Raw genomic sequence first — 17906 nt, 5'->3', positions numbered from 1 at the left:
GTGGACTTCTGCATTGTTACTAACAGAAACCACAGTCTTAGTAAATCCCTGAAGTCTTTATTTAGTGCATTTAAGGCAACTGATTTTATGAGTAACAAGTAAAAAGTGGCTACGGATGGACTCAGTTTCAGTGGTAAAAAAGTGAGAGTAAAGAGTTCAGCTGATTCTTGGAGGAGGCCCCTCAATCATAATACAAAATACTCTGCGTACTTTGCAGGAGGACTAGTCAAGCCCTACCATTTTTAACAGTATTGTTCTTTCACCCAAACACTACTCTCTGTTTCAGCAGTGAGGCGGCAGAGTGGTAAGATTAGGGAAAGGGATAGTCCCTTGGGACTTGGTCAGGCTGCAAGTTCAAGGTCAGTTGAACTCACCTCTATCTGCTGATAATTCTACTCATCTGGGAACATTTAACTAGGAAACAAGAAGAAAGGGCTGTTGGTGGTGATCTGGGGGACTAAAAATACCCTGGTCAGGGTTAGGAAGTCTGGCAGAGAGTAGTTCTGGGGAGCAGGTGGGTTTTCCCAGCACCAGGGCTACACTCCAAATGTGTCAAGATGTTCAATGTTCAGACTAAACCATTCTTGATATAAATTAGTTCACTTCTTCAGGTCTTAAAATGTCCTTTAACCCCATTCCCTTCTACAAACAGAAAGTATCGGGCAAGGTGTCAGCAGCTAACTAAATCTGAAGGATTCCTTTAGGGCCACAGATGGCTGAAACTTGTTGTAACATCATAACACTGCACTGGACTACTCTTTTGCCTCTTCAATACCATTACAACCCTAGTGTGTTAATTCAATTCAATATAAACTTATAGTCATCTACTTAAACCCATCTGTTGCATGTTATGCCTTCTTTTCCTGTATCTCTGGGCCACACATTGAAAATAATCTCTAAGTCTCAAATTTGGAATTAGTTCTAAAAAAATACAACATACAAATGTTCAGAAAGCAAATCACCCAGCTCTATTCCCATAAAAAGCAGCTGCACCTACTTTAATTCAGCTTTCAGTCAAAGAGGCACTCAAACCGTAAGTTTAAATCACTTCTCCTACCAATTTACTTTTCCAAAAATCCTTAGTTGTAAGGTATGAAGCCCACATCTCTTGAGAGTCTTTTAAATGCTTACAGCTTTAAAAACTACAGCCTAATGCTTGTGGCAGCAAACCCTTGATTCAAGGATGATCTCTATTGCAGATTACTGATGGGTCTTGAGGTGATTTAAGAGTCCAATCCTTGAGCCACAAACCAATCTCCTGAAGTTGCAGGTCTTTCCTCAGGGAAAAATAAACCAATTGGCTAGGATTTCTCTCCTTTTCCTTTCTCCATTCTTTCTCCCCTGCTTTGAGAGCAAGATGCTTTATCTTGAAATGGGATGCTGCTTATTTGGGGTTGTGGTGCCATTAGAGTCAGTCAACAGCCAGCTCTTCCCAGCTCTTGATGTCAGACAGCATCTGTTTTCTTCAGATATGCCTTCACGGTGTCCTTGGAGCATTTCCTCTGACCACCACAAGATCTCAGGCTGTTACTAAACTGGGAATAGAGTACTTGTTTAGGAGGTTGAGAGTTGGGTATCCACACACAATGTCTGATTGAGCAAAGCTGGTGCTAGAGGATCACTGACTCAGTGCTGGTAACATTGGCTTTAGCAAGAATGCTGGCATTTTTGTAGTGATCTTCGTAGTTGATGTGGAGGATTTTCTCGAAGTGTCATTGGTGATACCTCTCAAGGCTCTTGAGGAGATGACTGTAGGTAACTCATGTTTTACATCTGTAGAGGACAGTGGAGATGCTGACTGCATTGTAAACCTGGATCTCACATCTTTCCAGAGATCATGATGAACAAAAACACATTGAAGTAACGTCCCAAACACATTGCGTACCAGATCCTGTGAGGTCAATGAAGGCCATACACACAAGTCCTGATGTTGTTTTGGATGCTTTTTTTGGACCTAGTGGGCAACAACGATCAAGTCAGTTACCCCATTGGATGGTCTGAAACCACACTGAGATTTTAGCAAGACTTCTTCAGTAAGAGGTAGAAGATGGTTCCAGAGGATGAGGGGGAGTATTTTCTCTGCTGTGGAAAGGAGGGAGTTCCCACACACAGATGTATCTCCTTTTTTGAAGATAGTCACAAAGTTGGCAATCCTCAAGTCCCCTAGGATCTCTGTTGTTCCAAATTCATTGAATAAATTCATGAAGTCTCACTATGAGTTCCTCACCACCAGCCTTGTAGATTTTAGTAGAGATGCCATCTGGTCCAGTAGCTTTGTTGTCCTGGTTTCCTTGATGGCATGCCAGACTTATTCTAGGATAGGAGGGTTGGTGAGGGATCCCCTTTCAGGATTTTGGGTGATGGACTTGATGGCGGTATCCTTGGTATCCACTACAGTCGACTCAAGGTTCAGGAGTGCCGTGAAGTGCTTTTTCCATATAGCTTGAATAGATTCACTGTCTTTGAAGACTGTCGAGCTATCCTGCAGTTGCAGCAAGGTAGGACTCTGGGAAGTTGGGCTGCAGATGGCTTTTGTTACCTGAAAAAAGCTACATTCATGTTTATCAGCAAAAGTGGAAGCTCCTTGGCTTTGTCTTCCCACCACTAATTTTTGATTTCTTGGATCCTCCTTTGAACTTCAGCTTTGAGGAGCTGATATGCCTCCTTCTTCTGCTGACATGAAGTGTCATCTTGCCTAGTAGAATGAGCCCTTTTCTTCTGATTGAGGAGGGCTTGGATCTTGGTGTCATTCTCATCAAACCAGTCTTGGTGCTGATAGATGGTATAGCCAATGGATACAGCACAGTCCATATGGATGGAGATTTTAAACCCCCTCCAGAGTTCCTCAGCGTTGTCTTCATTTGTGGCCAGGGCAGAGAGCTTTCCACATAGATGCTGTGAAATCCTTACAGACCTTTGGGTCTTGAGAGTAATTCAGATTGATTTTGGCTGTTTTCAGTGTTTCAAGCAAGCTGGATGTTTATAATGGATTTGACAAGACAGTATCTATCCACAGTAATCTATCCACTGTTGCTGGCTCCTCACATGTCTCATGTGACATGAACATTCATTTGATTACAAGCTGTAAAAATAACATAGTCAAAAAGGCTCCAGTGCTTAGAGTGAGAGTTTTTCCATGTGTTCTTGCATTTGTCACTCTTCCTGAAGATGGTGTTTGTGATGACAAGACTGTGCTCCATGCATTTGTTTAGGAGAAGGATGCTGTTGAATTTGGCTTTCCCTACCTCACCCTTCCCAATGATGCCACTCCAAAGTTCTGGTCATGGCCAAATCTGGTGTTGAAGACACCGAGAAAAATGATCTTCTCCTCCTTGTGAATATTACAGTAGAACTGTTGCTTGACAGCACCATCAGCATCAAGTCTTGGGGCATGTGTGCTGATGACAGTGATTTACAGGTTGTTGCTAAGCTTAAGACAAAGGAACATTAGATGTTTGTTGATGCCCACAGAGAGATGTGTAAATTGACTGATGAGCTGATTCTTGATGGTGAAGCTGATGCTGTGAACACATCTGTCCTGAACTTCCCCTTCCCAAAGACAATGTGGCCTCCACCCACTTCCCTCAGCTGACCCTCATCTGGTTGTCTTGCCCCACTCAGAGCTGCACTGAAGATGATGGCAGTTCTTCTTTCTGGTCATTCATTGTCTTGGTTATCCATCAAGGTGTGAATGTTCTATGTTGCCCAAATCATTGTCATTTTACAATGTTTTTCACTACAGAGAGAGAGTGATTCCACTGCAGTTATCTAGCCAGAAGCAGATATAAGACAGCCTACATTTAGGGCACCTTTTCTAGTCCCTTCCTTATGTAGGCTGAGCACAGGGGATTCTGAATAGGACATCTCAGTCACAGAAGTAGCTGCCAAATTGCACCTGTCTCAACCCAGGTGGAAGACAACCATTAGGCTACTACTGCCTGCATGCAGGGCTTTTGGAAGTTGGTACAGGACAGTATGTTGTTTCCTGTGGTAGAAGCCTGTGTGTGACTTTGTATAACATGAAAATGCTGATGCATAGGAACAGCAACCACACAATCTTAACAAGGCAGACATCTGAGCCCAGTGACAAGGGAGAACCCTAGATGACAGGAGACCTCCATCTTGCTGCAACCTTCTTCCATCCTTACAGCTGTTGAGATCCTGACATCATCTTCCACCTGATCCGTCACTGAGGACTTGTGGTTGGACAATGGTTTTTCTGGAACCTCCACACAGGCCTGTTCACCATGGGTGACCCTGCCAGGACTGGAAGACTCCGGGGCAACACAGCTGTGAGGATCACTGGGACACATAAGCTTCCCCACCACTACTAGGCCTTGGTCCATGGAGGGGAAAGCTTATATAGTTGAATGACGGAAGTATGGTTCCCAATGGGAAAATCTTGCATAATTCATTCCTGACAATGCTTGCAAGACTTAACATATGGCAAATATAGTAAATGGGTACATATGACACTTCATTTTATATGACATGTTTGAAGCCATGCATTTCTCTCTTTTAAATGCAAGATTAAAACAGAAACATACCAAAGTAGATCAAATATGTAGTTCCATCAAACCTTATCTCATTCAAACTAAAATAAAATCTTACCTATATTCATATTCACTATATTATTACCATTGACCATTTAAGTTTTTCCTAAATATGAAAAGGAGCAGGAGCCAATAGCCCAGGATAGCTATCTCTCACCCTCATCTGAATGTTTTCACACTATATTTATTTTACCTAGACACAAACAACTATACATGTAAACCTTTATACATTTAAAATGTTATCCTATGTCCCGAGATAAATTAATTAGAACACATAGTAGATGATATTTATCAAACCAACATATGCAACATTTTAGATTTACAATCTAATTTAGTTTGCTTAAGAAATGTCTCTTTCTAACCAAACTTACAGGGCTCTTGTACATGTGATGCCATTACCATGTAGACATGATAAAAATGTCACTGTGTGTGGCTTAATGGTATCACATTGTACATGTGCAGGAGTTTTTGGGTTTAAAATGAGTTTACATTCTGATGTAGTTTAGTTTGCAACAATGTGTTGCAGATCTTAGCTCGCCCCCCGGCCCCCAGAGGCAGGCTCTGCAGAAAAAAAGGATTGGGTCCCTCACTTCTGCTTTCAGCAGGTACCTGCTGGTACCTTCAGGTACCTGCTGAAGGCAAAAGTGGCAAGGGGCCAAATCCCCTTTTTTTCCCCCCCAGCAGAACCTGCCCGCCTCTTCTGTGGCTACAGGGTGAGCTGCCAGTGGGCTGAGAGGACCCTGAGCTGCAGGGGTCGCCAATCCTTCCCTCTATGGCAGCAGCATCCCCAGGGGCCACCTGGGCAGGCTGGTAGCAGTCCAGGTGCTGCCCCAGCTTGGGATCAGGGAAGACTGAGATGGGGCCAGGTGCTGTCTCCAAGCTGCGGCAGCACCTAGTCCACCAGCAGCCTGCCCAGGTGGCCCCAGGGGGGTCCGCCACCATGGAGGGAAGGACCGTGTCCCCCAACAGCTCAGGGGCTGCTTAGCCTACTGACAGCTTACTCCCCAGCCACAGGCAGGCTCCGCTGGGGAAAAAAAAAAAAGAATTTGGCCCCTTACCACAATGGTGACGGAAACCCCTACATTGAAATGGTGGGTTTCAATTAAAAACCCTCCATTTCAATTTAGGGGACATAAAATGCAACCCTAAGGACTAAACCCCCTTCACGTGTACAAGTATTCACAGTCATGTAATATAAGTTTTGTCCTGGACATCAATTTGGTAAGCCATGCACATTCTGTAATCTGCTTGCTTCATCACTGAAAGAATTTAGTGTTCAGCTGACAAATGTGCATAACTACTGAAGGCTTTCATTATGATTGAAGAGTCTGCTCCTACATGGTCAGGAGGGACTGATTCTAACAAAGAGCAAAGAGGAATGTCTCAACAGTTAACTATCTAAACTAAATCAGCTACCAAGGTTATTTCCCTTGTAGCTGTCTATTGCTACTCAGGCTCATAAAATGTTCTCCTGGCTGCTTAATACACTAAAGGATAATAAGCTGGAAGTTTGATGTTTGTTGCCTAACATTCTTAACACACTCCTGCTGTTATTGAGTATTTTCATTGCTGACTGATGACAGGTTAGATTTAATAGACAGTCTTTCCATACCTCTACTAATTTGATGGATTTCTCTGGTGCGGTTAATTTAAAGCCTTCCCTGAAACATCATTCACATAGTTCATTTTTATTTAAACAAAACCCCAATGTACTTGAAGACAAGACGCATTCAACAAATTCCTTAATGAAGGGACACCTTTAAGTGGATAGCTCTAGAAAAATAAGTAAAAGAAAGTATAAAAAGAGGCAGTTTGTTTGCATAATTGTTTGTATATTACAAGTATTTAGACAAGTATGCAGTTAGAGGTTGGTACATTTTTAGCAATAATAAGCTAATGTTCTTTTCAGTGTCAAATACATTTTCTTAGTTGCTAAAAATGGTACCTATTTGACCAGAGTTAAGATTTGTCATAATGGAATTAATAGTGGAAGAATTTGATTATAAACTTGCATGATTGATAATGACATTTTTTATCTGAAAAAATATGGAAGGAAGGAGGCAAATAATGAACTACTTTGTTGCTTAATGGAAAAAAAACCCCACTTTCAACCCTATTTGTTGACTTGAAACTTAGTATTGCTTATATCACTCTTCTAGAAGTTTGAAAATAAATATTTTCTTCCTTATTGGATTACTTTTTTTTCCCTAAGTTTGTTGATGTTTTTCTATTTGGATACACGTATGTATGCTTCCAATGGAGCACATACCAATTAAACTCTGGTGAATTAATTTCATTAGTTATGTACAAAAATCAATGGTGTCTGCATGGGAAAAAAATATTGCAGGTCCTTTCTAAGCAGTAACCATTTTATTTTGGTCTGCTTCCTGGCATGAGAATAAATTAAACAAATAAAATACCATAAAATTTACAAAGCCTAAAATACAATCCTTACTTTGTTTATTTTATGTTGCATTCTTCCTATTTAATTCTTTCATTTCTTATCTCAGTTTTAAATTTATTTTTCTGTGCATTTTCTTTAATTTGATATTTTAGTACACTTTCTCCCTCTACTTAAAAAAAACCCGCTTTGATTGGGTCATTTTGGCCTTTCTCTTAACAATTGTTCTTTCTTTTTTTTTATCTCTACACTTATTTAGATCTTTTTTCCTTATTTTCTATGTGAAGATGAATACACGTAACTGTCAACTGTTGTCCTTATTTTCTATAGATCTGATTGTGAAACCACTTCATGAAGAATGCTATAAAATTTGTGCTATTGTATTAGGAGTTATACTGATACTAATTTTTTACACAAAGGCAATATCCCTTTAAATACACATCTGCCTAAATAGCGCAGAACTGTTTTTAATAAAAACAAGATTGTACCAAGTTCATTATCTCTAATATCTACTACATACTTAATCTAGCAGCATTTATTGTAACGCTGACTGATGACAGTTACCATATTTTCTCCCAATGTTTTTCCAAAAAACAGCTGCTAAAAATCACAGTGGCCATTTTATGTGAGATAAACAGTAGATGCAGGTTCTACCCCAGTGGCTCTCACTTTCTTAGATACAAAGCATCCTGGATAGACTTGAGGCACCCCGTGGAAAAGCTAGCTCTTTGTGTTCACTCTTTTTTGACTACAGAAAGATAATAAAGTAATTCTTCTGTTGCAAGGAACTCAAAGACCACAACTATGGACTTCTATTTTAAATGTCTAGGTTTAGCTTGTGAATCAAACACCAAACAGTATAGCACTGTATAGCACTTTATTGCACCCCTAAAAAGATTCTCAAGGCACCTAAGGACGCCCTGGCACCCGGGTTGAGAATCAGTGTTCTACAGGCTACTTCATTCTGCCTTTCAAAAACAAGGTACTATCTAAATTAATTCTGGGGTGTGTTTTAAGGGAGAAAATATACTATTTTGGCCATGTTGTTCACTGGTAGTTGTCCCTTGGGCTACCAAAATCTCACATAATGGTTTTTGCTTTTACATTGCTAAAAGAAAACATATTTAGCAAAACAGTTCCCAACAAGAATCATTAAAATATTGCTCAGGAAAACAATTAAATTAATCAGCCCAACACACCACTGCAGATCACTGCCAGGACTCTCCTCTCAGAGTTGCCCTGGATTATGGATTAAGATTTTATGGGCAGCTGTCCAGGTTAGAACCACTGCCTGTGCATGTCAAAAATGACAAAATTCAAAAGAATGAGTCCCCCAAGGGAATTACTACAGAAATAAACAATCACACCCCATTTATGATGGAGTAGTTCTTTACTTGATTGCCATTTTAAAGGTAATAGCCAGCATTGTTGCAGTGCACAACTATTTCAGATTTAACACCTCCGGTTTAATGAAAATAAGGACTGCTTGCACACTAATTCAGGGCTACGGTGCATACTCGTCTGTTTAATTAAAAGAAATATATGCATAGTAATTGTAGTCAGAATCACAATTTATTATTCAAATACACTAATTTGCATTTCCCTATATGTTTTCGTTTACATACGGCTGCCTGACAATTTACTTGTTAGCTAGGAATTATGCCAAAAATTAAGCATTTTACCTTTCAATGCAAGAGCATCCTCAGGAGAATGGCAAGGTTGCTTTCTATTTTCAAAGGACTGGATTTATCAATGGTATCAAAGCATTTTTAGTTTTGTAAATGTTAACAAAACTCATTCATAATTCAGATGTTGGCAAGTACTCCTAATGAGAACTGTTGATTTTCATATATATAAAGAGAAAACTATTGCTAAATTTGTAAATTTAATTTATGGGGGAGAAACTGTGATTTGAGATTTTAAGAGCAGTTTCCTTTAGAGTGAAAAAGCATGGCTTATAAATAAAAAAGATAACCTTAATTAACACAGTTCTGTGGAAATTTCAAAAATCTTTGAGAATCAGACTACTAAACAGGTGAATTGTTTGCAGCTTATGCAATAATAAAAGCAAAGAAACATTCCTTGGGCATACAGAATTCCCCCATAATATTTAAAGAAATGGTAGGGATCCATGAATATGAACTTCTTATCTGCAATAAACTGCAGCAGCAGTGACTGCTGTTAAAAAATACGAAAGTATTTGCCTTTTCAACACACCTGCAAATATAAGGAAGGACAAATGTTTTAGCATTAAAACTGACTAATATTTTTACATATACTATTGCTTACAGCATTTGGTAATGATTCAGCTCTTTCCTCTAGGCATGGGTAGAAAGGAATGATTGGCAATATATTAGGAACAGGACAGAGAGATTCTTTCTTGTATTCAAATATTGCTCTCCTTTCCTCAAAAATCTCTCTTTCTTCTCTCTGTGACCTACATCTTTCTAAATCCAGTTGGCACTTTCTTTCATAACTGGTATACTTCTATCACAGGGAAAGCTTGTATATTTGCTGAAACAAATAGGCAGGGTTCATGGAATTTATATGGTCTACTGATTTGCTGGTAGATTATTACATATTACATTCATTGAGAGAAAAATCCAAGGCCCATGAAATTAACCACCTCTATTGATTCAGAGTGTAAGAAGTTCATACTGAAACATCTTAAGCTAGAAATAGATGTCACCAAATGAAGTGGTAATGTGTCACAGCACAACTTATCTGCTTCACTAGGCAAAACACATAACACCCTTTGTCTTGCCTTTGGTGGTATGGGACAAGAGTCAATATGATTTTCCCTCTTTCCAAACTGAGCTAAACTGAGTCTCTGGTGATAAGCAGAGATGGTCTGACTGAGTGGGAAAAGAGGGACTTTTCTGCACCCAGCTGGACCCAGGGCATACGTCTGACTGACAGGAAAATGGGGATTTTCCCCTACCCATGCCCCAAGCCTGGCTTCACAGGGACAAGCCCTTACCACTCAACCAGACCTCCTTTTCCAGGATCATGTAGGAGTGGATCTGGCTGAGAGGGATTCCCCAATTTCCCTACTCATTGCTTCAGGTGCCTCTCTGCAAGTTGAGAAAGCAGGCAGGTGCTCTGGGGGCTTGAATTAGGTTTACATAAAAGTGCCAAAAAGCTCTGCTGAAGTGTCAAATGTATACAGATGCTACGGGTCAAACTAAGGCGCTGCTTGTTTTAGTAAAGTGTGTGGGGAGGTTGCTTTTTTTTTTTAACTTCTGAATGCAGTCTATATGTTTAAAATGATTTTGTCATGAAGAGGCAGCAAGAAACTCACTATACAGATTAATTTATGAGAGTTAAAACACATGAATTTGTGAGTGTTTAATGAAGAAAAACAATCATACATCATGGTGAGGGACAGAAGTTACAGATAAACTGGTTTAAGTAATGATCAGAAACCAGTTTAAATCTGGTGAGACCCCAGCTGGAGTACTGTGTCCAGTTCTGGTCACCACACTTCAAAAAAGATGTGGAGAAACTTGAAAGGGTCTAGAGAAGGGCCACAAGAATGATTAAGGACCTGGAGGACAAACCTTATGAGGAAAGACTAAGGGATCAGTGACTGTTAGCCTGGGGAAAAGAAGACTGAGGGGAGACTTGGTGGCCATCTTTAATTATATAAAGAGTGAATATCAGGAGCTGGGAGAAAAACTGTTCACTATGGCACCCCAGGGGAGGCCAAGGAGCAATGGCATAAACTGTTAGAGGATGGTTTCAGGTTGGATGTAAGGAAGAACTTCGTTGCAGTAACGGTGATCAGAATCTGGAATAGACTTCCACAGGAGTGGTGCAGTCCCCAACCTTGGAAGTCTTCAAGAGGAGACTGGACAGACACCTTGCTAGGATCATTTAAACTCAGCAGTATTCCTGCCCAGAGCAGCAGGGTAGGACTTGATGTTCTTTTGAGGTTCCTTCCAGCCCTTAATTTCTATAATTTTATGTAAAGAAACAGAGATTCAGTGAACTTAAATCACTTTTAAAATCTCCAAAACGGGTTTAAGATGAATCTGGTTTGGTTGGATGTAGTATCAGATTGAACTGATTTAAGTCAAACCAGTTTATAGAACTTCTGTCCCAGACCCCTTTCTGGTTCAAGTTAATTCACAGTTCCCCAGGATGCTTTGCAGCCCTGGGCTTTGCTGTCTGCATCAAGGGGAGCCATAGCCAGACACTGGCCAGGCTGGCAGGCTGAGGCAGAGGAGAGACAAGGGGGCTTAACCCGCTCCACCTGCATGGGACCCCAGCTGGAGTCTGTCTAGCAGGGATAAAGCAGTCCCTGCCTGCCTCTTCCTCTGCTTCCTGCTCAAGCTGAGGGGTGGGGGGCATGGCATGGCAAGATAACAGCCAGGCCAACACACTGAAGCACATGGGGGGGAAGGGGGTTTAAACTCTGCACCCACCCCTCTACCTCAGAGTGTTGACATGACCCCCTCTTCTCTCCCCTCTGCCTTAGCATGATGTCCTGCCTGGCATTTGGCCATGCTGCCCACTCCTCCACTCAAGCAGAGAGCAGAGGAAAAGTTGGGCAGACACTAGCCAGGGTCCTGTGCGGGTGGGGGGCGGTGTTTAAACCCCTCCCTGGTTCCAGACCCCAGCCAGGGTTTGCCTTGGGGGAGGGGGGGAACCCATACCATGCTTTTTCCCCCCACCCCCTGCTTGAGGGGGTGAGAGGGCAGCCCTTGCTGGGGTTTCTCCCTCACTTGAGCAGAAAGCGGGGCCTGGGGCTGGTATGCTGAGGCAGGGAGAGACAGGGTTTAAACCCCACTCCCTTCCTACCTGAGCATGGGAGCCCTGAGCTGGGGTGTGGCCATGCCCCCTGCTCCACTAGAGTGAATATCTGGAGGGGGGTAAAAGCCTGGTGGGTGCTGCCCCCCAAGGTAAACTCCAGCTGGGGTTTAGGGTCAGAGAGGGTGTTTGAACCCTCTCCCTCCCCACCTCAGCCTGTGAGTCCCTGGCTGGGGTGTGACCACACACCCCACTCTCCATCCAAGGTCGGGGGGAGGCGGGGCAAAAAACTGGCAGGGACTGTGCCTCCTCTTAAGCAGGGAGCAGAGGACAGAAGCCTGGCAGGGGCTTCCCCCCTAGCAGATAGAGGCTGGGGTCCTGAGCATGCCTAGGTTTAAAACCCCCTCTCTCACCATGCTGGGATCCGGCCAGGTACCCTGATCTCTACTCAAGCTGAGGGGCAAAAGCCTGGCAGGGGCTGCCTCCTGTCAGACCTCAGCTGGGGTCCCATGCAGGAGTGGGAGGGTTCATGCCCCCTCCCTCCCTGCCTCAGTGTGAGAGCAGTGGGCAGAGGCTGGACCACACTCCCTGCTCCCTGCAGGGTGGGCAAAAGCTGGGTCTGGGCCCAGCCAGTGACCCCTGCAGGCCAAGGAAATTCCCCACCCCCATCTCAGCCTGGTGGTCTGAACTAGGAATGGGGAGCAGGGGATATGCCTGGCAGGGGTGTCCCCCGCCACAACAGACTCAGGCTGGGGTCCCATATGAGCCAGGGAGGAAGTTTAAAGCCTCCCTGGCCTCAGCATGCTGACCCCAGGTTGGAGCCTGGCCACACCCCCTCCACTTGAGCACGGATGGGGAGAGAGCCTTTGAGGCTTCCTCTCCTCCCTTTCCTTTCTCAGTGGCTGGGAGGTGTGCTCCAGAGCATCCTAGGTTGTGGTCTGAGCCACTGCAGGCATGTGGCTGCATTTCTGGAAGCAGACATGAATGTCTGTTCACTTACTTCTTAGTTCAATCTACACAGCTTAGACTAACCTGCAAAGACTGAATTGATTCAGCTTCTGGCTTTTTGACTGTCTGTACTTAGCTCATGTATTCAACAATACCAAAAAAGATGATCACCAGCTACCAAGACATGAAAGACCAAATTCTATATGATTAATGCCATTTTGGGATATGTGAACAATGCATGCATGTTACTAAACCAAAATCCAGGCTTCCCACATATAGGGGAGCATCCAAACTTCACAAACTTCAACACTTAAAAATACAGGCAATCTCATGCTTATTTCAGATATGGAATATCTTGTCCAGATATTGATATCAATGGAGGTTTCCAACACATGCCAAGATTAGGCAGAAAACTCTAGTCTGTGAACAAAGTACAAAAAAACCAGTTCTTAACAGAAAGCTCTAATTGAAACTGCCCCACAGAGTAAAATGTTATAACATGGACCTGGTTGTTTAGTGTTTGTTTGTTTTTTGTTTTCCCATACAATATATATTTTAGGTAGTATATCATGGTTCCATTGCAAGTTAATTACAAAAATATTATGGCTCAGATGAAACTTACCTCATATGGGTAATGATGAGGGTTGTACTAGGAATGAAAAAGTCATCCACTCTATCAAACTGCCTTCCCACTGGCTGTGTATGGATTGTGTGGTGAGAAACACTCCCACTGGCCTGTGTTATTACCTATATGACGTAGAACAATATTACATGTTTTAGTTAGTCATTCTTTATTGAAAATTAGACCAAATAAATAACATATGATCAACATAATAAGCTGTTTTACAAACACCCACTTTGTCTAGTTCCACCCACAGGAATGCTAGTGCATTTAAGGTGCAAAACCAAATTTAATAAAATGGAATAGTAGGCAATGAAAACCTTGACTTTTCACTGTATGCTTGTTTGTAATATTCCTCAGGCCCTTATGCATCTAACTGACAGTCTTCTAGCATTCTGCCTGGTTATTTTAGGTCTATACTTTGCACTTTGGATGATCTACAACATATGCAAGTTCTAGAAAAAAGTTTGTAGAGGGGAGGAAGTAGAAGGGACTATTTGTATTTTAATCCCAATTTCTGAGTGGTTAGGATGCCTACCAAGGAAGACAGAAACCTGGGGCCAAGGCCTTCTTAACCCAGCAGTAGTTTGTACCTGTATCTTACTTCCCAGCACTGTGATCTAATTGGGTCCCCGGTCCCCAGTCTGGGGAAGGTGTAATGAAAGCTACAGCATGACTTCTCCCAATCATGGGAGGACTCAAACTTTAAAAAATGCCCTCCCACCCCCCCAATCACCATAATGGAGTTCCCAGTCTGTGGAAGGCACAGGGAGAGCTGATGCTTGATTCCTGTTACTGAGAAAAGTCAAGCAGAAATGTAAGCCCTTCATTCTGGCATGAAAAACTTGCGTAGGGGAGAACTTCCAGGTTTCAAAGCCAAATTCTCTCAGGTCTGGGGCTTGTTTCTTCTGTGAGTGTATATAAGGCACTTACACAGTTAAAATAATGCCATTTAGATGCTCAAAGAGAAATCAAATTCCACCTTACCTGTTTAGACTATGAAGACTATGGAGTAAAATTGACTGGTATTGCCAATCCCAGAGAATCGCTGTATGTCTGATCCCAAGTCTTTGATAATTACTTACTTTTTTCTTTTTTTAAACTTTAGTAGGGTTTTGGGCCTCTCTAGGGTGAGTCCTTAATTATGCATCTAAATTAAAAGTCCTAATTTGGACAAAAATCCACCCAGTAGTTCTCATAAAAACTACATCATTCATTTGGTACCTAAACAAGTGAGTTTTTGTTTAAGCTCATACTTAAAAAATCTTGGTCTTAACATTCACATAGAAAAGGAAGGATAGATGGGAGAAGATTCTATGCAGCACAGAAAAAAAGGCAAAATAGAAAAGGTATCCTGAAATTGTGACACAAAACTATCAGGTAAAGAAGGAAATTGTCCCAGGGCCCTGATGTGAGGTGAAATGTAGCACAAAGGAAAATAAGGAAAGAAATGAAAATGTACTTTTGAAATATTTCTAAATGTTCCCCACTGACTGTACATCTGTTTGTCCATGCTTGAAGGCACTATAAAAGTGAAGGTTTTTATGGTTTTATTTCCAGAAAAATGCAAGTGTTAGGAATCTTTCAGCTTGCTTAACTCTGCATAAAACCAGTACAGTTTGAGTGAAATGCAATCTAATTATCCAGCATGTTTAAAATCCACTGAATGTTCCAGTCAAACACAAAGCCACAATCAGTAGCAACATAGTTAAAAAAATAGGTAATTAGAAAACATGATGTTCTTTTCTCCTGTAGCAAATCCCCATTATCAGTGCCATAGTATCCCCTTGTTTGAAATAAAACTGATGAAAATAATCAACTTTACTGAAGAAGTTCACAGGTTATCTAAATAATTCTCAGGTAGTTCACTTCACTACTGCTATCAAAATAATTAAGATTATGTTTTAAGGACAAAATGATGAAATTAAGCAGAGTTTCAGTTTGTTATAGCACTATCATTTAATTGTTTTGGAACTACCATATTTCATGGTGCACAGGTCAACGCGGTGTATAAGTTGACCATATTTTTCTGATCCAAAAAGTTAGGAATTTTGTAGATCCAGTGTATAAGTTAACCTTACTTTCTGGATCAGATATATGGGGTTGACTTATACTGGCCCCTGTGCACCCTTATTGTAGGCTGAGCACCTTGGGGTAGACATGTGCTACAGTGCCACTCACAGGGGATACGGCCAGGCTTTGCACTCGGCTGGCATGGCTCATGCAGCATTGCTTGCAGGGGACGGGGTCATCCCAGCTGACCACTGATCCTGGCCCCATCCCCTGTGAGCAGTGCTGCCTGGGCTGCACCAGCCAAGTGCCAAGCCTGGTCCCATCCCCTGTGAGTGGTACCAGGTTCAGCACTCAGTTAACATGGCCCCATCTCCTGTGAGCATACTACGGGGACATCACTTGGCTGGATGCTGAGCCCAGCCCATCACCTGCAAGTGGCACTGCCTCAGTCATGTCAGCCAAGCGCTGAGCCCAGCATTGCTCACAGGGGATGGAGCCGGGCTCAGTACTTGGCTGGCGAGGCTCTGGCAGCACTGCTCGCAGGGGATAGGGCCAGATTCAACCCCCAGCTGAGCAGCATCCCCAAAGTGATGGCAAGGCCTGCAAGCCATGCTCAAGCTGGGTTTGAGCCCTATGGCCTTCAGTGACAGGGATGCTGTCGATAGGTGAAGAAGGTTGGGTCAGGGCCAGGCTGGGGCTCAGCTGGAACTGGGGCTGGGCTGGGGCATCACTAGGGTTGGTGGGGGAGGTTAAAAGTATTGATACAGTGTATAAGTTGAGACTGAATTTTAAGAGATAAAACTTGGGCTTCAAAACTCAATGTATACACTGTAAAATACGGTAGATATTTAATGTAACTTAAAACCTTTTTGTATCTATTCAATGAAGAAGTATTACCAGGGAAACAGTAATTCGAGTATACAGTGAAAATCATCACTGCCAACACAATTTTTGTTATAGCATCTATTTATTTTTTTTAGCTAAAAAGTACATATTTTAGCATTATTGTTCTGCTTCTGAAGATGGTTTGATATTAAATTCTGTATATTATTAAATGATCTTTAAGGAGTGGTGAGCCTGCTAAATTCTGGGTGTCTGCTCAGTATTTACTGGTCTTGTGATGTTGGCAAGTATTTTCTTTGTATACAGTGAGTTAATCAAGGCACTAATTCAGAGAAGAATCCTTATGCAGGACATTAAGTACATGCTTAAGTGCTATCTTGAATAGGAACAGATGAAGATAAAGGTTGCATTGCTTTCTTAACTCAGGGCCCAAATTTATAAACTAGGTATTTGAAACTAGATTTCTGTAAGGTGATATGACAGTATATGAATCAGAAACTTATTCTTTGATATTAACTTGATTATTTGCACTTCTACAACATTCAGATAAATATACTCACCTGCAGGGTTGGTGAATTCTTTTCCATACTTCCCCAGCTGAGCACCCATACCTGATCATGTGATTTATCATAGTGCAGTTTCACTGGTACTGGGTCTGTACTTACTGCCTATAGCGTACAGAAAAGTGAAACAGTCAGTGTCTGGTTTTGAAAGAGAATAGTAATGTATAACATTGAATAAAAAATTATGACTGGATGAGGTCTTCCAGATACATTAAGAATATTTAAAAATTAAGCTGTCAGTTTCTGAGGCAGCCTTCTGAGTAATTACTGTATTTCTACTTAAAGAATTATATCTGTGTTCATTATTTACACAATGTGACACAGATATATGCTCATTCAACACTTAATTAAATTGCATGCCATTCTGAAGCTATTAGGAATCAGGAAACAAAATTAGTAAATTAGCCAAACATTTACTTATCTTTCTTACCATATTTTACATGCCTTAACATATATGAGTAAGATTTTTATTGCCCATGAACTGAAGATGCAAAAGGAATTCTGATCATCAGTTTTTATAAAAGTTGCCATTTCTTCTCATCTGTAGATAAGTGTGATTGTGAAATTTATGTAAACATTTAAAAGCTTAAATGAGCAAAACATGTTTCATAGATTCATAGACTGTAAGGAGCTGGAAGGGACCTTGCAAGATCATTGGGTCCAGCTCCCCTGTATTAAGCAGGAAAGACAACTAGAGTCAGGTGACCCCAGCGAGGTGACCGTCCAGTCTCCTCTTGAAGATTGCCGGGGTAGGTGATTGCACCACCCATAAGCTGTTTGCTCCATCTCACTGTTTCCTAGGTTCAGTGTTTAAATGATTGTCATCAACTATAAGAAATTAAATGTATATAATACTGCGCATATAGCAGGTATTTTATTAGATAGTTAAAATTTGTTAGTTAACATCTCTTAATGTGTTTATGACTCGTATTTAATTTACAAAATCAAAAGAGACTACCGCAGCGAAGTTACTTAATTTTCCCTAAATGTACACTTCTACCACAGATCAATACCATTTTTGTTTTTAAATTCATTGAAGTAATTTCTTCCTAGAAAATTAAACCATTCACTACATCTCACCCAGCACTTAGCAACAGTTACAATAAAGGACACAATAATCCCAAGGCAATAGTTTCCATCTTTCTGCTGGAGTCAAGGTAAAAAGCTTCCTCCCTGTAAGGCAAAGCCAAGGGTGTGTAAAAGCAATCCTG

At 41.6% G+C, this 17906-nt stretch overlaps 1 protein-coding gene across 2 annotated transcripts in view; it reads right to left on the bottom strand.

The window, feature by feature from the left end:
* Window positions 1-17906, bottom strand: part of FSTL5 (follistatin like 5) — a 597279-nt gene that overhangs the window by 26833 nt on the left and 552540 nt on the right. For both annotated transcript variants that reach the window (XM_090036262.1, XM_090036263.1), the window contains 2 exons: window positions 16693-16800; window positions 13277-13401 (listed from right to left, as the gene is read on the bottom strand). In XM_090036262.1, coding sequence (XP_089892388.1) covers window positions 13277-13401; window positions 16693-16800 — 233 coding nt within the window. The remainder of the gene's footprint in view (window positions 1-13276; window positions 13402-16692; window positions 16801-17906) is intronic.

This window comes from Crocodylus siamensis, chromosome 2 (genome assembly GCF_052110815.1).
Source record: "Crocodylus siamensis isolate JL-2025a chromosome 2, ASM5211081v1, whole genome shotgun sequence".
Classification (NCBI taxonomy): domain Eukaryota; kingdom Metazoa; phylum Chordata; order Crocodylia; family Crocodylidae; genus Crocodylus; species Crocodylus siamensis.
The sequence above is the reverse complement of the archived record's forward strand: the minus strand, read 5'-3'. Positions and strand labels throughout refer to the sequence as shown.